This window comes from Cetorhinus maximus, unplaced genomic scaffold, assembly GCF_964194155.1.
Source record: "Cetorhinus maximus unplaced genomic scaffold, sCetMax3.hap1.1 HAP1_SCAFFOLD_825, whole genome shotgun sequence".
Classification (NCBI taxonomy): Eukaryota; Metazoa; Chordata; class Chondrichthyes; order Lamniformes; family Cetorhinidae; genus Cetorhinus; species Cetorhinus maximus.
This window is the reverse complement of record NW_027596767.1, coordinates 62,107-80,038: the sequence shown is the minus strand read 5'-3', so window position 1 is coordinate 80,038 and position 17,932 is coordinate 62,107. Positions and strand designations below refer to the sequence as shown.

Sequence of the window (17,932 nt, the reverse complement as noted above, 5' to 3'; positions counted from 1 at the left end):
TTGTTGAAACGTATCAGGTTCTGACTGGGGGGGGCTTGACAGGGTGGATGCGGATAGGGTGTTTCCCCCTCGTGGGGGAATCTAGAACGAGAGACACAATTTAAAGATAAGGGATCTCCCATTTAAGACGGAGATGAGGAGGAATTTGTTCTCAGAGGGTTGTTAGCCTGTGGAATTCTCTCCTCCAGACGACAGTGGGGGCTGGGTCACTGATTATGTTCCATACCAAGTTAGACAGGTTTCTAATAGGCAAGGGGGTTGGGGGGGTCGAGGGGTTAGGGGGGGACAGACAGGAAAGTGGAGTTAAGGCCACAGTCAGATCAGCCCTGATCTTATTGAATAGCGGAGCAGGATTGAGGGGCCGAATGGCTCCTGGTTCAATTTCTTATGTTCTCGGGATAGTCAGTACTGAGGAGGCCTGCAACAAATTACGGGAGGACATTAATAAACTTGAAGAATGGGCTCATAACTGGCAAGTAAAGTTCAATCTGGATAAATTTGAGGCAGTACATTTTGGTGGGGCAAATAGGGGGGGTGGGGATCACTTTACTTGGGATGTGAAGTCTAGGTGGGGTAGAGGAACAAAGGGATCAACGAGTACCTGAACACCAGTGACTGAAAGTTAGTAAGGCCATATAAAAAGAGCAAAACAAGTGCTAGGCGTTGTTTCTAGAGGATAGAATTGAAAAGCTGTGCTGAACCTCTGTCTAACCTGGGCTCGACCACACCTACAGTACAGGGTGCAACTCTGGTTGCCAGGTTGTAAAAAGGATATAGAGACACTGGAGAGGGCGCAGAGAAGATTTACAAGGATGACACCAGAAATGCGTGGGTATAGATGTCAGGAAAGGATTGACAGCCCGAGTCTCTCTCTCTCTCTCTCGAGAAAAGGCGGCTGAGGGGTGACCTGAGGGAGGCCTTTCACATTCTGAAAGGTTTTGATCGAGTGGATACAGAGAGAATGTTTCTCCTTGTGGGGAAAAACAGAAGTGGAGGCCATCGATATAAGATAGTCACCAAGAAATCCGATCGGGGAATTCAGGAGAACCTTCTTTACCTAGAGAGCGGGGAGAATGTGGGTCTCGCTCCCACGAGGAGTGGGGAGAATGTGGGACTCGCTCCCACGAGGAGTGGGGAGAATGTGGGACTCGCTCTCACAGGGAGCGGAGACAATGTGAGACTTGCTCCCACGGGGAGTGGGGGGGAATGTGGAACTCACTCCCATGGGGAGTGGGGAGAGTGTGGGACTCGCTCCCACAGGGAGCGGGGAGAATGTAGGACTCGTTCCCACGGGGAGCGGAGAGAATGTGGGAGCCGCTCCCACGGGAGCGGGGAGAGTGTAGGACTCGCTGCCACGGGGAGTGGGGGAGAATGTGGGACTCGCTCCCACGGGGAGCGGGGAGAATGTGGGACTCGCTCCCACAGGGAACGGGGGAAGAGTGTGGGACTCACTCCCACAGGGAGCTGGGGAGAGTGTGGGACTCACTCCCACAGGGAGCGGGGGAGAGTGTGGGACTCACTCCCACAGGGAGCAGGGAGAGTGTGGAACTTACTCCCACAGGGAGCGGGGGAGAGTGTGGGACTCGCTTCCACGGGGAGCGGGGAGAATGTGGGACTCGCTCCCATGGGGAGTGAGGGGGAGTGTGGGACTCGCTCCCACAGGGAGTGGAGAGAATGTGGGACTCGCTCCCACGGGGAGTGGGGGAGAATGTGGGACTCACTCCCGCGGGGAGTGGCCGAGGTGAATAGCGTCAATTCATTTAAGGGGAAACTAGAGAAGCATCTGAGGGTGAAAGGAAAAGAGGGTTAGAATGGTAGATTTAGGTGAGAGAGGATGAGAGGCCTCAAGTGGAATATAAGCACCAGCATGGACTGGCTGGGCTGAATGGCCTGTTTCTGTGCCAGATATCCAATGTAACCCTGTGTAAAAGTTGTATTCCTTTCTGTCCCATGTTTTAAATTCATTCCTGGGATGTGAGCAGCGCTGGCAACAAGACCAGCATTTATTGCTCATCCCTAATTACCCTTGAGAAGGTGGTGGTGAGCCGCTTAGTCCATCAGGTGTAGGGACACCCACAATGCTGTAATGGAGGGAGTCCAGGATCTTTACCCAGTGATGTTTCCCACACAAACACCCCATGTACATTTCCTGACTAGCTCTGCCCTCTGCACTGCCATTGCATGCGCTGTGCAGGGTGTACAGGTCAGGCTGTGTGACACAGCAAGCTGTGGCTCAGAATCACTCGTTCAATCATGTTACTGGGGAGCTTCTTCGAATGATTTTGTCAGAGATCTCAAGTGGTCTTGCTTAATCTGTAGCTTCCGCAAGCTGTTCGCACATCGTGCCCCCTGCCTCACCGGGGCTTGCTGACATACATTGCTCTGGCAGTCCCCCAATACCTCCGTTCTGAAACGCTCATCGTCCTGTTCAAATCCATCCGTGGGTCTTCCTACAACCCTCCATATCTCTATATCCTCCAGCTCCTACAACCCTCCCTATCTCTGTAACCTCCTCCACCCCTACAACCCTCCCTATCTCTCTAACCTCCTCCAACACCTACAACCCTCCCTATCTCTGTAACCCCCCGCCAGACCCTACACATTCCCCTACCCCTGTAACCTCCTCCAGCCCCTGCAACCCTCCCTATCTGTCACCACCTCCAGCCCCTCAGCCCCTACAGCCCTCCCTATCTCAGTAACCTCCTCCAGCCCCTACAACCCTCCCTATCTCCGTAACATCCTCCAGCCCCTGCAACCCTCCCTATCTGTCACCTCCTCCAGCCCCTACAACCCTCCCTATCTCTAACCTCCTCCAACCCCTACAACCCTCCCTATCTCTGTAACCTCCTCCAGCCCCTACAACCCTCCCTATCTCAGTAACCTCCTCCAGCCCCTACAACCCTCCCTATCTCTGTAACCTCCTCCAGCCCCTACAACCCTCCCTATCTCAGTAACCTCCTCCAGCCCCTACAACCCTCCCTATCTCTGTAACCTCCTCCAGCCCCTACAACCCTCCCTATCTCTGTCACCTCCTCCAGCCCCTACACACCTCCCTATCTCTATAACCTCCTTCAGCCACTACAACCCTCCCTATCTCTGTAACCTCCTTCAGCCCCTACAACCCTCCCTATCTCTGTAACCTTCTCCAGTCCCTACAACCCTCCCTATCTCTGTAACCTCCTCCAACCTCTACAACCCTCCCTATCTCTGTAACCTCCTCCAACGCCTACAACCCTCCCTATCTCTGTAACCTCCTTCAGCCCCTACAACCCTCCCTATCTCTGTAACCTCCTCCAGCCCCTACAACCCTCCCTATCTCTGTCACCTCCTCCAGCCCCTACACCCCTCCCTATCTCTGTAACCTCCTTCAGCCACTACAACCCTCCCTATCTCTGTAACCTCCTCCAGCCCCTACAACCCTCCCTATCTCTGTAACCTCCTCCAGCCCCTACACCCCTCCCTATCTCTGTAACCTCCTTCAGCCACTACAACCCTCCCTATCTCTGTAACCTCCTTCAGCCCCTACAACCCTCCCTATCTCTGTAACCTCCTTCAGCCACTACAACCCTCCCTATCTCTGTAACCTCCTTCAGCCACTACAACCCTCCCTATCTTTGTAACCTCCTCCAACCCCTACAACCCTCCCTATCTCTGTAACCTCCTCCAGCCCCTGCAACCCTCCCTATCTCTGTAACCTCCTCCAGCCCCTACAACCCTCCCTATCTCCGTAACATCCTCCAGCCCCTGCAACCCTCCCTATCTGTCACCACCTCCAGCCCCTACAGCCCTCCCTATCTCAGTAACCTCCTCCAGCCCCTACAACCCTCCCTATCTCCGTAACACCCTCCAGCCCCTGCAACCCTCCCTATCTGTCACCTCCTCCAGCCCCTACAACCCTCCCTATCTCTAACCTCCTCCAACCCCTACAACCCTCCCTATCTCTGTAACCTCCTCCAGCCCCTACAACCCTCCCTATCTCAGTAACCTCCTCCAACCCCTACAACCCTCCCTATCTCTGTAACCTCCTCCAGCCCCTACAACCCTCCCTATCTCAGTAACCTCCTCCAGCCCCTACAACCCTCCCTATCTCTGTAACCTCCTCCAGCCCCTACAACCCTCCCTATCTCTGTCACCTCCTCCAGCCCCTACACACCTCCCTATCTCTATAACCTCCTTCAGCCACTACAACCCTCCCTATCTCTGTAACCTCCTTCAGCCCCTACAACCCTCCCTATCTCTGTAACCTTCTCCAGTCCCTACAACTCTCCCTAGCTCTGTAACCTCCTCCAACCTCTACAACCCTCCCTATCTCTGTAACCTCCTCCAACCCCTACAACCCTCCCTATCTCTGTAACCTCCTTCAGCCACTACAACCCTCCCTATCTCTGTAACCTCCTTCAGCCCCTACAACCCTCCCTATCTCTGTAACCTCCTTCAGCCACTACAACCCTCCCCATCTCTGTAACCTCCTTCAGCCACTACAACCCTCCCCATCTCTGTAACCTCCTCCAGCCCCTACAACCCTCCCTATCTCTGTAACCTCCTCCAACCCCTACAACCCTCCCTATCTCTGTAACCTCCTCCAGCCCCTACAACCCTCCCTATCTCTGTCACCTCCTCCAGCCCCTACACCCCTCCCTATCTCTGTAACCTCCTTCAGCCACTACAACCCTCCCTATCTCTGTAACCTCCTTCAGCCCCTACAACCCTCCCTATCTCTGTAACCTCCTCCAGCCCCTACACCCCTCCCTATCTCTGTAACCTCCTTCAGCCACTACAACCCTCCCTATCTCTGTAACCTCCTTCAGCCCCTACAACCCTCCCTATCTCTGTAACCTCCTTCAGCCACTACAACCTTCCCTATCTCTGTAACCTCCTCCAGCCCCTGCAACCCTCCCTATCTCTGTAACCTCCTCCAGCCCCTACAACCCTCCCTATCTCCGTAACATCCTCCAGCCCCTGCAACCCTCCCTATCTGTCACCACCTCCAGCCCCTACAGCCCCCCCTATCTCAGTAACCTCCTCCAGCCCCTACAACCCTCCCTATCTCCGTAACACCCTCCAGCCCCTGCAACCCTCCCTATCTGTCACCTCCTCCAGCCCCTACAACCCTCCCTATCTCTAACCTCCTCCAACCCCTACAACCCTCCCTATCTCTGTAACCTCCTCCAGCCCCTACAACCCTCCCTATCTCAGTAACCTCCTCCAACCCCTACAACCCTCCCTATCTCTGTAACCTCCTCCAGCCCCTACAACCCTCCCTATCTCAGTAACCTCCTCCAGCCCCTACAACCCTCCCTATCTCTGTAACCTCCTCCAGCCCCTACAACCCTCCCTATCTCTGTCACCTCTTCCAGCCCCTACACACCTCCCTATCTCTATAACCTCCTTCAGCCACTACAACCCTCCCTATCTCTGTAACCTCCTTCAGCCCCTACAACCCTCCCTATCTCTGTAACCTTCTCCAGTCCCTACAACCCTCCCTATCTCTGTAACCTCCTCCAACCTCTACAACCCTCCCTATCTCTGTAACCTCCTCCAACCCCTACAACCCTCCCTATCTCTGTAACCTCCTTCAGCCACTACAACCCTCCCTATCTCTGTAACCTCCTCCAGCCCCTACAACCCTCCCTATCTCTGTCACCTCCTCCAGCCCCTACACCCCTCCCTATCTCTGTAACCTCCTTCAGCCACTACAACCCTCCCTATCTCTGTAACCTCCTTCAGCCCCTACAACCCTCCCTATCTCTGTAACCTCCTTCAGCCACTACAACCCTCCCTATCTCTGTAACCTCCTTCAGCCACTACAACCCTCCCCATCTCTGTAACCTCCTCCAGCCCCTACAACCCTCCCTATCTCTGTAACCTCCTCCAACCCCTACAACCCTCCCTATCTCTGTAACCTCCTCCAGCCCCTACAACCCTCCCTATCTCTGTCACCTCCTCCAGCCCCTACACCCCTCCCTATCTCTTTAACCTCCTTCAGCCACTACAACCCTCCCTATCTCTGTAACCTCCTTCAGCCCCTACAACCCTCCCTATCTCTGTAACCTCCTTCAGCCACTACAACCCTCCCTATCTCTGTAACCTCCTTCAGCCACTACAACCCTCCCTATCTTTGTAACCTCCTCCAACCCCTACAACCCTCCCTATCTCTGTAACCTCCTCCAGCCCCTACAGCCCTCCCTATCTCAGTAACCTCCTCCAGCCCCTACAACCCTCCCTATCTCCGTAACATCCTCCAGCCCCTGCAACCCTCCCTATCTGTCACCTCCTCCAGCCCCTACAACCCTCCCTATCTCTAACCTCCGCCAACCCCTACAACCCTCCCTATCTCTGTAACCTCCTCCAGCCCCTACAACCCTCCCTATCTCAGTAACCTCCTCCAACCCCTACAACCCTCCCTATCTCTGTAACCTCCTCCAGTCCCTACAACCCTCCCTATCTCTGTAACCTCCTCCAGCCCCTGCAACCCTCCCTATCTGCGTAACCTCCTCCAGACCCTACAACCCTCCCTATCTCTGTAACCTCCTCCAGCCTCTACGACCCTCCCTATCTCTGTAACCTCCTCCAGCCCCTAGAACCCTCCCTATCTGCGTAACCTCCTCCAGACCCTACAACCCTCCCTATCTCTGTAACCTCCTCCAGCCTCTACGACCCTCCCTATGTCTGTAACCTCCTCCAGCCTCTACGACCCTCCCTATCTCTGTAACCTCCTCCAGTCCCTACAACCCTCCCTATCTCTGTAACCTCCTCCAGTCCCTACAACCCTCCCTATCTCTGTAACCTCCTCCAGCCCCTGCAACCCTCCCTATCTCTGTCACCTCCTCCAGCCTCTACGACCCTCCCTATCTCTGTAACCTCCTCCAGCCTCTACGACCCTCCCTATCTCTGTAACCTCCTCCAGTCCCTACAACCCTCCCTATCCCTGTAACCTCCTCCAGCCTCTACGACCCTCCCTATGTCTGTAACCTCCTCCAGCCCCTACAACCCTCCCTATCTCTGTAACCTCCTCCAGCCTCTATGACCCTCCCTATCTCTGTAACCTCCTCCAGCCTCTACGACCCTCCCTATCTCTGTAACCTCCTCCAGCCTCTACGACCCTCCCTATCTCTGTAACCTCCCCCAGCCCCTACGACTATCCAAGATCACTGCGCTGTTCCAATTCTGACTTTTCGTGTATTCCTTGAGCCTCTCCGCTGAACGGAGAGCGATCCCGGCCTCTCCACATCAACTGGAAGCCCCTTGTCCCGGGTAACATCCTGATAACTTTCCAGAAACGTTTGCTACAAAACGGTGAAGCTGGATGTGGTAATTTGGTGTGTCCCGTCCCTTGTGTCTGTGCAGATCTCCAGAGGCGAGGTTGTGAAGGAGCCTGCGCCCATTGACGAGAGCAGCAGGAGCCAGAGCTACAAGTCGGAGCCTAATCTGGAGTCGGAGACCTACCGCTCGCCCACCATCTATAAGAGCTTCCAGTTCGAGCCCGTCTCCAACGGCTCGCGCTCGTCCAGCCTGAAGTCAGCCCATGGCGGAGGCTTCGAGATGAGCCACCTGCAGTCCATCCGCTCGGAGGGCACCACCTCTACCTCCTACAAGAGCCTCGCCAACCAGACCCGCAACGGGAGCTTGTCCTATGACAGCCTGGCCACCCCCTCGGGCAGCCCCGAGGCCGAGTCCCCCTGCCCGGTGCCGGGGCCCGAGCCGGCGGGCTACCACTCGCCCTTCATGTCGGCCAAGATCGCCCAGCAGAGGGAGGCGGACCTCCTCCGCTACCCGCTGGCCCCGGGGGGCTACGGAGCCCCGGCCCGCTGCCCCCGGGAGCCCCCCGACAGCCGGTCGCGGCCGGAGCGGGAGAAGCTGCTGCAGGCGGAGGAGGCGCACGTGGGCACGGCCCCCCCCCAACACCACCACCACCACCACCACGCCCGGGTCAGCGCCGCCCCTGACGACGCCGGGCGCTTGCCCGGCCTCAGGAGCCCCACCCAGCGGACCGCCCCCCTGGCTGTCCCTCCTCCCTCCTCCTCTTCTTCACAGCCTGGGGCAGCCCCCGCCCAGTCCGCACGTTACTCCAGGGTCTCTGAAGCCGGGAGCCACGGCCCCAGGGTCCGCTCCATGTGCTCCCCTGAGGCCCATCCCCTTCCTCTCTCCATGGGCAAGTCGACGTCCTACGTGGTCGCGAGGCCTCCTTACGGAGCTGCACTGGAAACCAGTGAAGTATTGGCAACAACGCACCCGCTGCTGGCTCCCAAGTAAGTGCCACCTCTTTCCTCCACGGTCTCCCCCTCTTCTACTGAGCCTTTCACCACCTCAGGGACGTCCCAAAGCGCCTCGTACAGCTGCCCAGGCAGCTCGGTTTGTTGTTCTTTCGTTTTCGGAAAGTGTCTTTGTCGCTCGGGTGACGCTGGGAAACCATAAGATCCCACACCCAGTGCTGGCCGTGGGCTCAGCAGGTCTCACTCCTCGCTGCCCGTCGTGGGCACTGTCGTACGGCAATTATAACAGACGTAAGAAAGAGTAGGAGGCGGCCATTCGGCCCCTCGAGCCTGCTTCCCCCGTTGAATGCGACCATGGCTGACCTTCTGCCTCAGCTCCGCAGTCCCGCCCACTCCCCGCGTCCCCCTAATTCCCTCGGTGCCCGGAAAACCTCGCGATCCCAGTCTCGAATATACCGGATGACGGGAGTATCCACGGCTCCCTGGGGGTGGGGGTGGGTGGGGGAGAGAATTCCACGACCCTCCGAGTGAAGAAATTTCTCCTCCTCTCCGCCCGAAATGGCCGACCCCTCCCTCGTCCTGAGACTGTGACCTCCTGTCCCAGACTCTCCAGCCAGGAGGAAGCAACCTCTCAGCATCGATCCTGTCAAACCCTGTAAGAATTCGGTGCGTTATTTTACTGCATGAGTGATCCATCAGCCTTGATTGATAATCCTGGAGGCGTGAGTTTAAATCCCAACAGGGCAGTTTGTGAATTAAAATTCAATGAACCAAATGAATCTTACAATAAAAAAAAACGGCTGGGATCGGATACTGGTGACCATGAAGCCGTCGGTTTGTAGTGGAAGGACAAGCAGTTCACTCATATCCTTTTTGGGAAAGGAAACCTATTGTCCTTACCCCCCCCCCCGCCCCGCACCAATCCCAGCCTGGGTCCACGTGTGATTCCAGACCCACTCCACCAAACTCACTGAAACACAGCTGACCCGATCATTGTCACCGTGCAGCTTGTGGGAACTTGCCGCGTGTAAATTGACTGTCTCATCCCCCTACTTTGAGGCAGTGACTGTACTTGAGAGAGCGAGCACTCCATTGGCCGCAAAGCGCTTGGGCAAGTGCTGAGCTGGTGAAAGGCGTTATACAGGAATGAGTCTCTCTGCTCCCGATCGCTGTCCAGTGACCCAGGGTTTCTGCTCCTGTTATAAAAACAGAGAGTGCCTTAAATCCTCAGCAGGTCTGGCAGCGTCTGTGGGAGAGAGAAGCAGAATCAATGTTACGAGTCCAATAGGATGACCCTTCAGAACAGTTCTGAAGAAAAGTCATATTGGACTTGAAACATTAGCTCTGTTCTTCACTACAGATGCCGCCAGACCTGCCAAATGTTTCCAGCAGTTCCTGTTTTTTTTTTCAGATTTCCAGCAACTGCAGTGTTTTTATTCCTGCTTCTGATCACTGTCCAGTGACCCGGGCAGTGCTCGATGCTGACACTGGGTATAAAGTGGGGGGAGACACACTGTCAGGGTAATGTAGAGGGAGCTCTACACTGTATCTAACCCATGCTGTACCTGCCCTGGGAGCGCTCGATGCTGACACTGGGTATAAAGTGGGAGGAGGGACACACTGTCAGGGTAATGTAGAGGGAGCTCTACACTGTATCTAACCCGTGCTGTACCAGCCCTGGGAGCGCTCGATGCTGACACTGGATATAAAGTGGGAGGGGGACACTGTCAGGGTAATGTAGAGGGAGCTCGACACTGTATCTAACCCGTGCTGTACCTGCCCTGGGAGCGCTCGATGCTGACACTGGGTATAAAGTGGGGAGAGGTGGGACACACTGTCAGGGTAATGTAGAGGGAGCTCGACACTGTATCTAACCCATGCTGTACCTGCCCTGGGAGCGCTCGATGTTGACACTGGGTATAAAGTGGGGAGAGGGTGGGACACTGTCGGGGTAATGTAGAGGGAGCTCGACACTGTATCTAACCCGTGCTGTACCTGCACTGGGAGCGCTCGATGCTGACACTGGGTATAAAGTGGGGAGAGGGACACACTGTCAGGGTCATGTAGAGGGAGCTCTACACTATCTAACCCAGGCTGTAGCTGTCTCCCATGAACTAATTTCTTTCTTCTCCTCTTGACAGAGATGAGGTGAGGATGAAAGGCTCCCACAGCAAAAGCAACGGGCAACCCAAAAGCCTGAGCAAGGCGGATCCCCGGCAGACCTCACCGCCCCCTTGCACAGCGACTTCCAGCGGAGCCCCCCTGAGCCCCAGCAAAGGTGTGAAGAAAGTCTCGGGGGTCGGAGGGACCACCTACGAGATCTCCGTGTGAGGCCAAGCGAGACTGAGAGAGAGAGATGGGCGTAGGTGCCTTCGCAAAAGACTCTCTTGTCCCTAGCTGGAGGGGACTGAATCTCAAGGACGATGGGACTTTATTCCTTTGGGAACTGGGAGGAGAATGTGGGGAGAGGAGAACTAATAACTCGAGGGCGCTCCTGACCCTCCCCCAGGACCTGGTTAAATGGCGGTGGGAGTCCTATATGTGTATATTCAAATTTTAGCCAATGGTAAAAGTTTTAAGAGAGAGAAAGGAGGAGAGAAAGAACCGCACCCCGACTCCCCCCTTCCCGACATACGCAAACCACGAGAGGGATGTTAGCGTGTGGCAGGGCCTCGGAGGGAGAGGGAAGTGTGTGCGTGGGACAAGGGGGAGGGAGAGAGATTTGCAGCTCCCTCCCCTTGGCACAGAGAGGAGCAGAGCTTACGTTAATTTTTAATCCTGTTTAATGTTCCCCCCCCCGCACCCCTCTCCCTCTCCCTCTCTCTCTCTCTCTCTCTATCTCTCTCGTGCAAGTTTCTGTGAGTTTGATCACTGAGGAGCCGACATTGTGCAATCAACGTGGGGTAGGGCTGGGTGGGGGTTTGGTGGTGGGGGGGTGGTTTGGTGGGAGAGGTTGGGGTGGGGGGGGGGGAGAAGGTTTTTGGAGGATGGCAGCCTGAAGGAAGAAAGCAAAGACTTTTGCAAAAAAAAACACAAAGGAATTTTTTTTTTATATATATAAATATATAATTAAAGGGATTATTTACTCTGTATCCTTCCAGTGGTGGAAAGGCTCAAACTCTTAACTCTCTCCCCTCCCCCTCTCGATGGGGCGTGGAGGGTGTGCGAGCTGCTGCAAAGAGTGCGTCGGAGTTGGGGGTGGGAGGGGGGGGACCTGGGTAGAGAGGGGAAGAGAAGGGGACACTGCACAGGCTGGTGTCACCCGCCTTGCCCTTTTCCCCTTTCACCCTCGACAGCTCTCACGTTCCACCTTTTCAAACCAGCTCTCCCCCCAGCCGCCCCGCTCCGCTGGGAACCAGCCTGGACCCGACCCTGTCCCCGCTCAACGCTCAGAATTCAGAGGCTCGGGAACGTCGGGAGGTGCCTGGGGCAGAGGAGGGGGGTGGGGGGTGGAACATCTTGATCTGAATATCATAAATATTTTCAAAATAATAAGCTATTAAAAAGGAGAAAGAAAAAAATCAACGGTGGATTTTTGTCCAGCGAGAGCACGCGGGATTCGGGAAACGGTTTTGGGGCCCGTTGCTCGGGGGAACCAGCCAGCCCCTCCCACCGTGTGCTGCTGCTGCTGCTGCTGGTTACCCGGTGCCTCACCCCCCCCCCCCCCCCAAACCGGCTCCACCTCGGGGGTAAGTGGCGAGGCAGCCAGGAGGGCCTGGGCGAGATACCTCAGCATTTCGCAGCTTTAAGCAGGAGCAGCCCCGCCCTCCGCACCGCGCCAGCGAGTTTCCTGTAGAAGCAGACCGAGGGAGGTTGGTTTTTGTTTGGCCTGGGGGCAGGGTGGCCGGGTGGGTGGTGGGGGGGGGGGGGGGGGGGAGTGTAGGGCGAGACTGGCGTTTTTAATTGCCTCGTTCCCCACCCCCCCGGTCACCCTCGAAGCAGCCGCGCGATGGTCAGCCCAACCGCCTTGAGCCGCTCGCGGCCCGTGTGGTGCCGTCGAGCCGAGTGTTTCAGGGTTTCGGACCCAGCGACGGTGAAAGGACGGCGATTTTTTTTTTCTTTCTTTCTCCTCGTTCGTTCGTTTACTCATTGGGATGACACCGCCGGCTGGGGTCCATTTCAGAGGGATTTTTAAGAGTCAACCACGTTGCGGTGGGTCTGGAGTCCCACGTGGGCCAGACCCGGGCGAGGACGGCAGATTCATGTTTACGCCCGTCGACGGTGGTTATTCCTGGCCCCTTTTTATTGAATTCCAATTCCACCCTCTGCCCGTGGTGGGATTCGGACCCAGGTCCCCCCCCGCCCAGAGCGTTACCCCCCAGGTCTCGAAATGTGAACTCTGTCTCTCTCTCTCTCCACAGATGCTGCCAGACCTGCTGAGTGTTTCCAGCACTTTCTGTTCTTGTTTCAGATTTCCAGCATCCGTACAGTATTTTTTGCTTTTTATCTTAGGGAGCAGTGTTGGGACCGGGATACTGAGCATGATCTCAATGCCGTTACAATGTGTTGGTGGGGGGGGGGGTAAAAACAGCAAAAAGGTTAACACACTGGCGCTGGCGCTGGAGTCAGGATTTCCACAGGTAGGGATACCTGGAGTGTTCTCTACAATGGTCAGCGTGTGACCGACCCCCTCTAACCGTCAATCTGATGTTGTTCCTGCTGTTCAGGATGATCAATGTCGTTGGATAAAACTCAGGTCAAGAGCGAACAGTCAGCATAGCTCTTACAGTCTGTGACTTTATAAGTACACGCCTTTAACAGTCGCCCCTCTACTGGACTTTGTCTCACTGTCTCTCTCTCACTCGCGCGCACACACAAATGAACAATCTCTCCTCTGATGGACTCTCACTCTCCACACACACACACATTAACAGTCTCCCCTCTGGACTCAATATCACAATGTCCGCACGCACACATTTAACATACACCCTTCTGCTGGACTCTTCATCACACTCTCCACACATACACACATTAACAAACTCCCCTCTGCTGGACTCTGTATCATACTCTCCACGTAGACACACACACATTAACACACTCCCCTCTGGACTCTGTATCATAGTGTCCACACACACATTTAACATACTCCCCTCTACTGGACTCTGTATCACACTCTCCACACACACAGAAACACATATTAACAATCTCCCCTCTGGACTCTGTATCATAATGTCCATACACGCATTTAACATACTCCCCTCTACTGGACTCTGTATCAGACTCTCCACACACACACAAACACATATTTAACACACTCCCCTCTGCTGGACACACTGTGTCCATGTGCACGCACGAACGTTAACAATCTCCCCTCTGCTGGAATCTCTATCTCTGTGTCCACACACACACAAACAATCTCCCCTCTGCTGGAATCTCTATCTCTCTGTCCACACACACGAACAATCTCCCCTCTGCTGGAATCTCTATCTCACTGTCCACACACACACTACCAATCTGCCCTCTGCTGGACTCTGTATCACACTGTCCACACACACACACACACTAACAATCTGCCCTCTACTGGACTCTGTATCACACTGTCCACACACACACACACTAACAATCTCCCCTCTGCTGGACTCTGTATCACACTGTCCACACACGCACACTAACAATCTCCCCTCTCCTGGAATCTGTATCACATTGTCCACACACACACACTAACAATCTCCCCTCTTCTGGACTCTGTATCACACTGTCCACACACACACACACACACACACTAACAATCTCCCCTCTGCTGGACTCTGTATCACACTGTCCACACACACACACACACACACTAACAATCTCCCCTCTGCTGGAATCTGTATCACACTGTCCACACACAGACACTAACAATCTCCCCTCTGCTGGAATCTGTATCACACTGTCCACACGCACACTAACAATCTCCCCTCTGCTGGAATCTGTATCACACTGTCCACACACACACTAACAATTTCCCTCTGCTGGAATCTCTATCTCTCTGTCCACACACAATAACAATCTCCTCTCTGCTGGAATCTCCATCTCACTGTCCACACACACTCACTAACAATCTCCCCTCTGCTGGAACCTCTATCTCGCTGTCCACACACAGACACTAACAATGTCCCCCCTGCTGGAATCTGCATCACACTGTCCACCCACACACACACACACTAACAATCTCCCCTCTGCTGCAATCTCTGTAACACACTGTCCACACACACACACACTAACAATTTCACCTCTGCTAGAATCTCTACCTCACTGTCAACACGCACACTAACAATCTCCCCTCTGCTGGAATCTCTATCACACTGTCCACACACACTCACACACTAACAATCTCCCCTCTGCTGGAATCTCTATCTCACTGTCCACACACACACACGCTAACAATCTCCCCTCTGCTGTACTCTGTATCACACTGTCCACACACACACACTAACAATTTCCCTCTGCTGGAATCTCTATCTCTCTCTCCACACACAATAACAATCTCCCCTTTGCTGGAATCTCTACCTCGCTGTCCAAACACACACACTCACTAACAATCTCCCCTCTGCTGGAATCTCTACCTCGCTGTCCACGCACACACACACACACTAACAATCTCCGCTCTGCTGGAATCTCTCACACTGTCCCCACACACAGAGACACACATACACACTAACAATCTCTGCTCTGCTGGAATCTGTATCACACTGTCCACGTACACACACACTAACAATCTCCCCTCTGCTGGAGTCTGTATCTCACTGTCCACACACACTAACAATCTCCCCTCTGCTGGAATCTCTATCTCACTGTCCACACACACACATTAACAATCTCTGCTCTGCCAGACTCTGTGTCACACTGTCCACACACACACACACTAACAATCTCCCCTCTGCTGGACTCTGTATCACACTGTCCACACACGCACACTAACAATCTCCCCTCTCCTGGAATCTGTATCACATTGTCCACACACACACACTAACAATCTCCCCTCTTCTGGACTCTGTATCACACTGTCCACACACACACACACACACACACTAACAATCTCCCCTCTGCTGGACTCTGTATCACACTGTCCACACACACACACACACACACTAACAATCTCCCCTCTGCTGGAATCTGTATCACACTGTCCACACACAGACACTAACAATCTCCCCTCTGCTGGAATCTGTATCACACTGTCCACACGCACACTAACAATCTCCCCTCTGCTGGAATCTGTATCACACTGTCCACACACACACTAACAATTTCCCTCTGCTGGAATCTCTATCTCTCTGTCCACACACAATAACAATCTCCTCTCTGCTGGAATCTCCATCTCACTGTCCACACACACTCACTAACAATCTCCCCTCTGCTGGAATCTCTATCTCTCTGTCCACACACAGACACTAACAATCTCCCCTCTGCTGGAATCTCTATCTCTCTGTCCACACACAGACACTAACAATCTCACCTCTGCTGGAACCTCTATCTCGCTGTCCACACACAGACACTAACAATGTCCCCCCTGCTGGAATCTGCATCACACTGTCCACCCACACACACACACACTAACAATCTCCCCTCTGCTGCAATCTCTGTAACACACTGTCCACACACACACACACTAACAATTTCACCTCTGCTAGAATCTCTACCTCACTGTCAACACGCACACTAACAATCTCCCCTCTGCTGGAATCTCTATCACACTGTCCACACACACTCACACACTAACAATCTCCCCTCTGCTGGAATCTCTATCTCACTGTCCACACACACACACGCTAACAATCTCCCCTCTGCTGTACTCTGTATCACACTGTCCACACACACACACTAACAATTTCCCTCTGCTGGAATCTCTATCTCTCTGTCCACACACAATAACAATCTCCCCTTTGCTGGAATCTCTACCTCGCTGTCCAAACACACACACTCACTAACAATCTCCCCTCTGCTGGAATCTCTACCTCGCTGTCCACGCACACACACACACACTAACAATCTCCGCTCTGCTGGAATCTCTCACACTGTCCCCACACACAGAGACACACATACACACTAACAATCTCTGCTCTGCTGGAATCTGTATCACACTGTCCACGTACACACACACTAACAATCTCCCCTCTGCTGGAGTCTGTATCTCACTGTCCACACACACTAACAATCTCCCCTCTGCTGGAATCTCTATCTCACTGTCCACACACACACATTAACAATCTCTGCTCTGCCAGACTCTGTGTCACACTGTCCACACACACACACACACACATTAACAATCTCCCCTCTGCTGGAATCTCTGTAACACACTGTCCACACACACACACTAACAATCTCCCCTCTGCTGTACTCTGTATCACACTGTCCACACACACTCACTAACAATCTCCCCTCTGCTGGAATCTGTATCACACTGTCCACACACACACACACTAACAATCTCCCCTCTGCTGGAATCTGTATCACACTGTCCCCACACACACACACTAAAAATCTCCCTTCCGCTGGAATCTGTATCACACTGTCCCCACACACACTCACTAACAATCTCCCCTCTACTGGAATCTGTATCACACTGTCCACACACACACACGAACAATCTCCCCTCTGCTGCAATCTGTATCACACTGTCCACACACCCACACTAACAATCTCCCTTCCGCTGGAATCTGTATCACACTGTCCACACACACACACACTAACAATCTCCCCTCTACTGGAGTCTGTATCTCACTGTCCACACACACACAAACATTAACAATCTCCCATCTGCTGTACTCTGTATCACACTGTCCACACACACTAACAATCTCCCCTCTGCTGGAATCTCTATCTCTCTGTCCAGACACAGACACTAACAATCTCACCTCTGCTCGAACCTCTATCTCTCTGTCCACACACAGACACTAACAATGTCCCCCCTGCTGGAATCTGCATCACACTGTCCACCCACACACACACACACTAACAATCTCCCCTCTGCTGCAATCTCTGTAACACACTGTCCACACACACACACACTAACAATTTCACCTCTGCTAGAATCTCTACCTCACTGTCAACACGCACACTAACAATCTCCCCTCTGCTGGAATCTCTATCACACTGTCCACACACACTCACACACTAACAATCTCCCCTCTGCTGGAATCTGTATCACACTGTCCACACACACACACACACACTAACAATCTCCCCTCTGCTGGAATCTCTATCACACTGTCCACACACACTCACACACTAACAATCTCCCCTCTGCTGTACTCTGTATCACACGGTCCACACACACTCTCACACTATCAATCTCCCCTCTGCTGGACTCTGTATCACACTGTCCACACACACACTCTCCAACAATCTCCGCTCTGCTGGAATCTCTCACACTGTCCCCACACACAGAGACACACATACACACTAACAATCTCTGCTCTGCTGGAATCTGTATCACACTGTCCACGTACACACACACTAACAATCTCCCCTCTGCTGGAGTCTGTATCTCACTGTCCACACACACACACACACACTATCAATCTCCCCTCTGCTGGAATCTCTATCTCACTGTCCACACACACACATTAACAATCTCTGCTCTGCCGGACTCTGTATTACACTGTCCACACACACACACACACACACATTAGCAATCTCCCCTCTGCTGGAATCTCTGTAACACACTGTCCACACACACACACACTAACAATCTCCCCTCTGCTGTACTCTGTATCACACTGTCCACACACACTCAC

At 53.8% G+C, this 17,932-nt stretch overlaps 1 protein-coding gene across 1 annotated transcript in view; it reads left to right on the top strand.

Moving 5' to 3' along the window:
* The window catches only part of LOC144674815 (palmitoyltransferase ZDHHC5-like), a 78,563-nt gene extending 66,855 nt beyond the window's left edge, over window positions 1–11,708 (top strand). The window contains exons 10-11 of the mRNA XM_078536014.1: window positions 7,348–8,249; window positions 10,355–11,708. Of these exons, the coding sequence (XP_078392140.1) occupies window positions 7,348–8,249; window positions 10,355–10,544 (1,092 nt within the window). The 3' untranslated portion in view covers window positions 10,545–11,708. The remainder of the gene's footprint in view (window positions 1–7,347; window positions 8,250–10,354) is intronic.
* The last annotated feature ends 6,224 nt before the right edge of the window (window positions 11,709–17,932 follow it).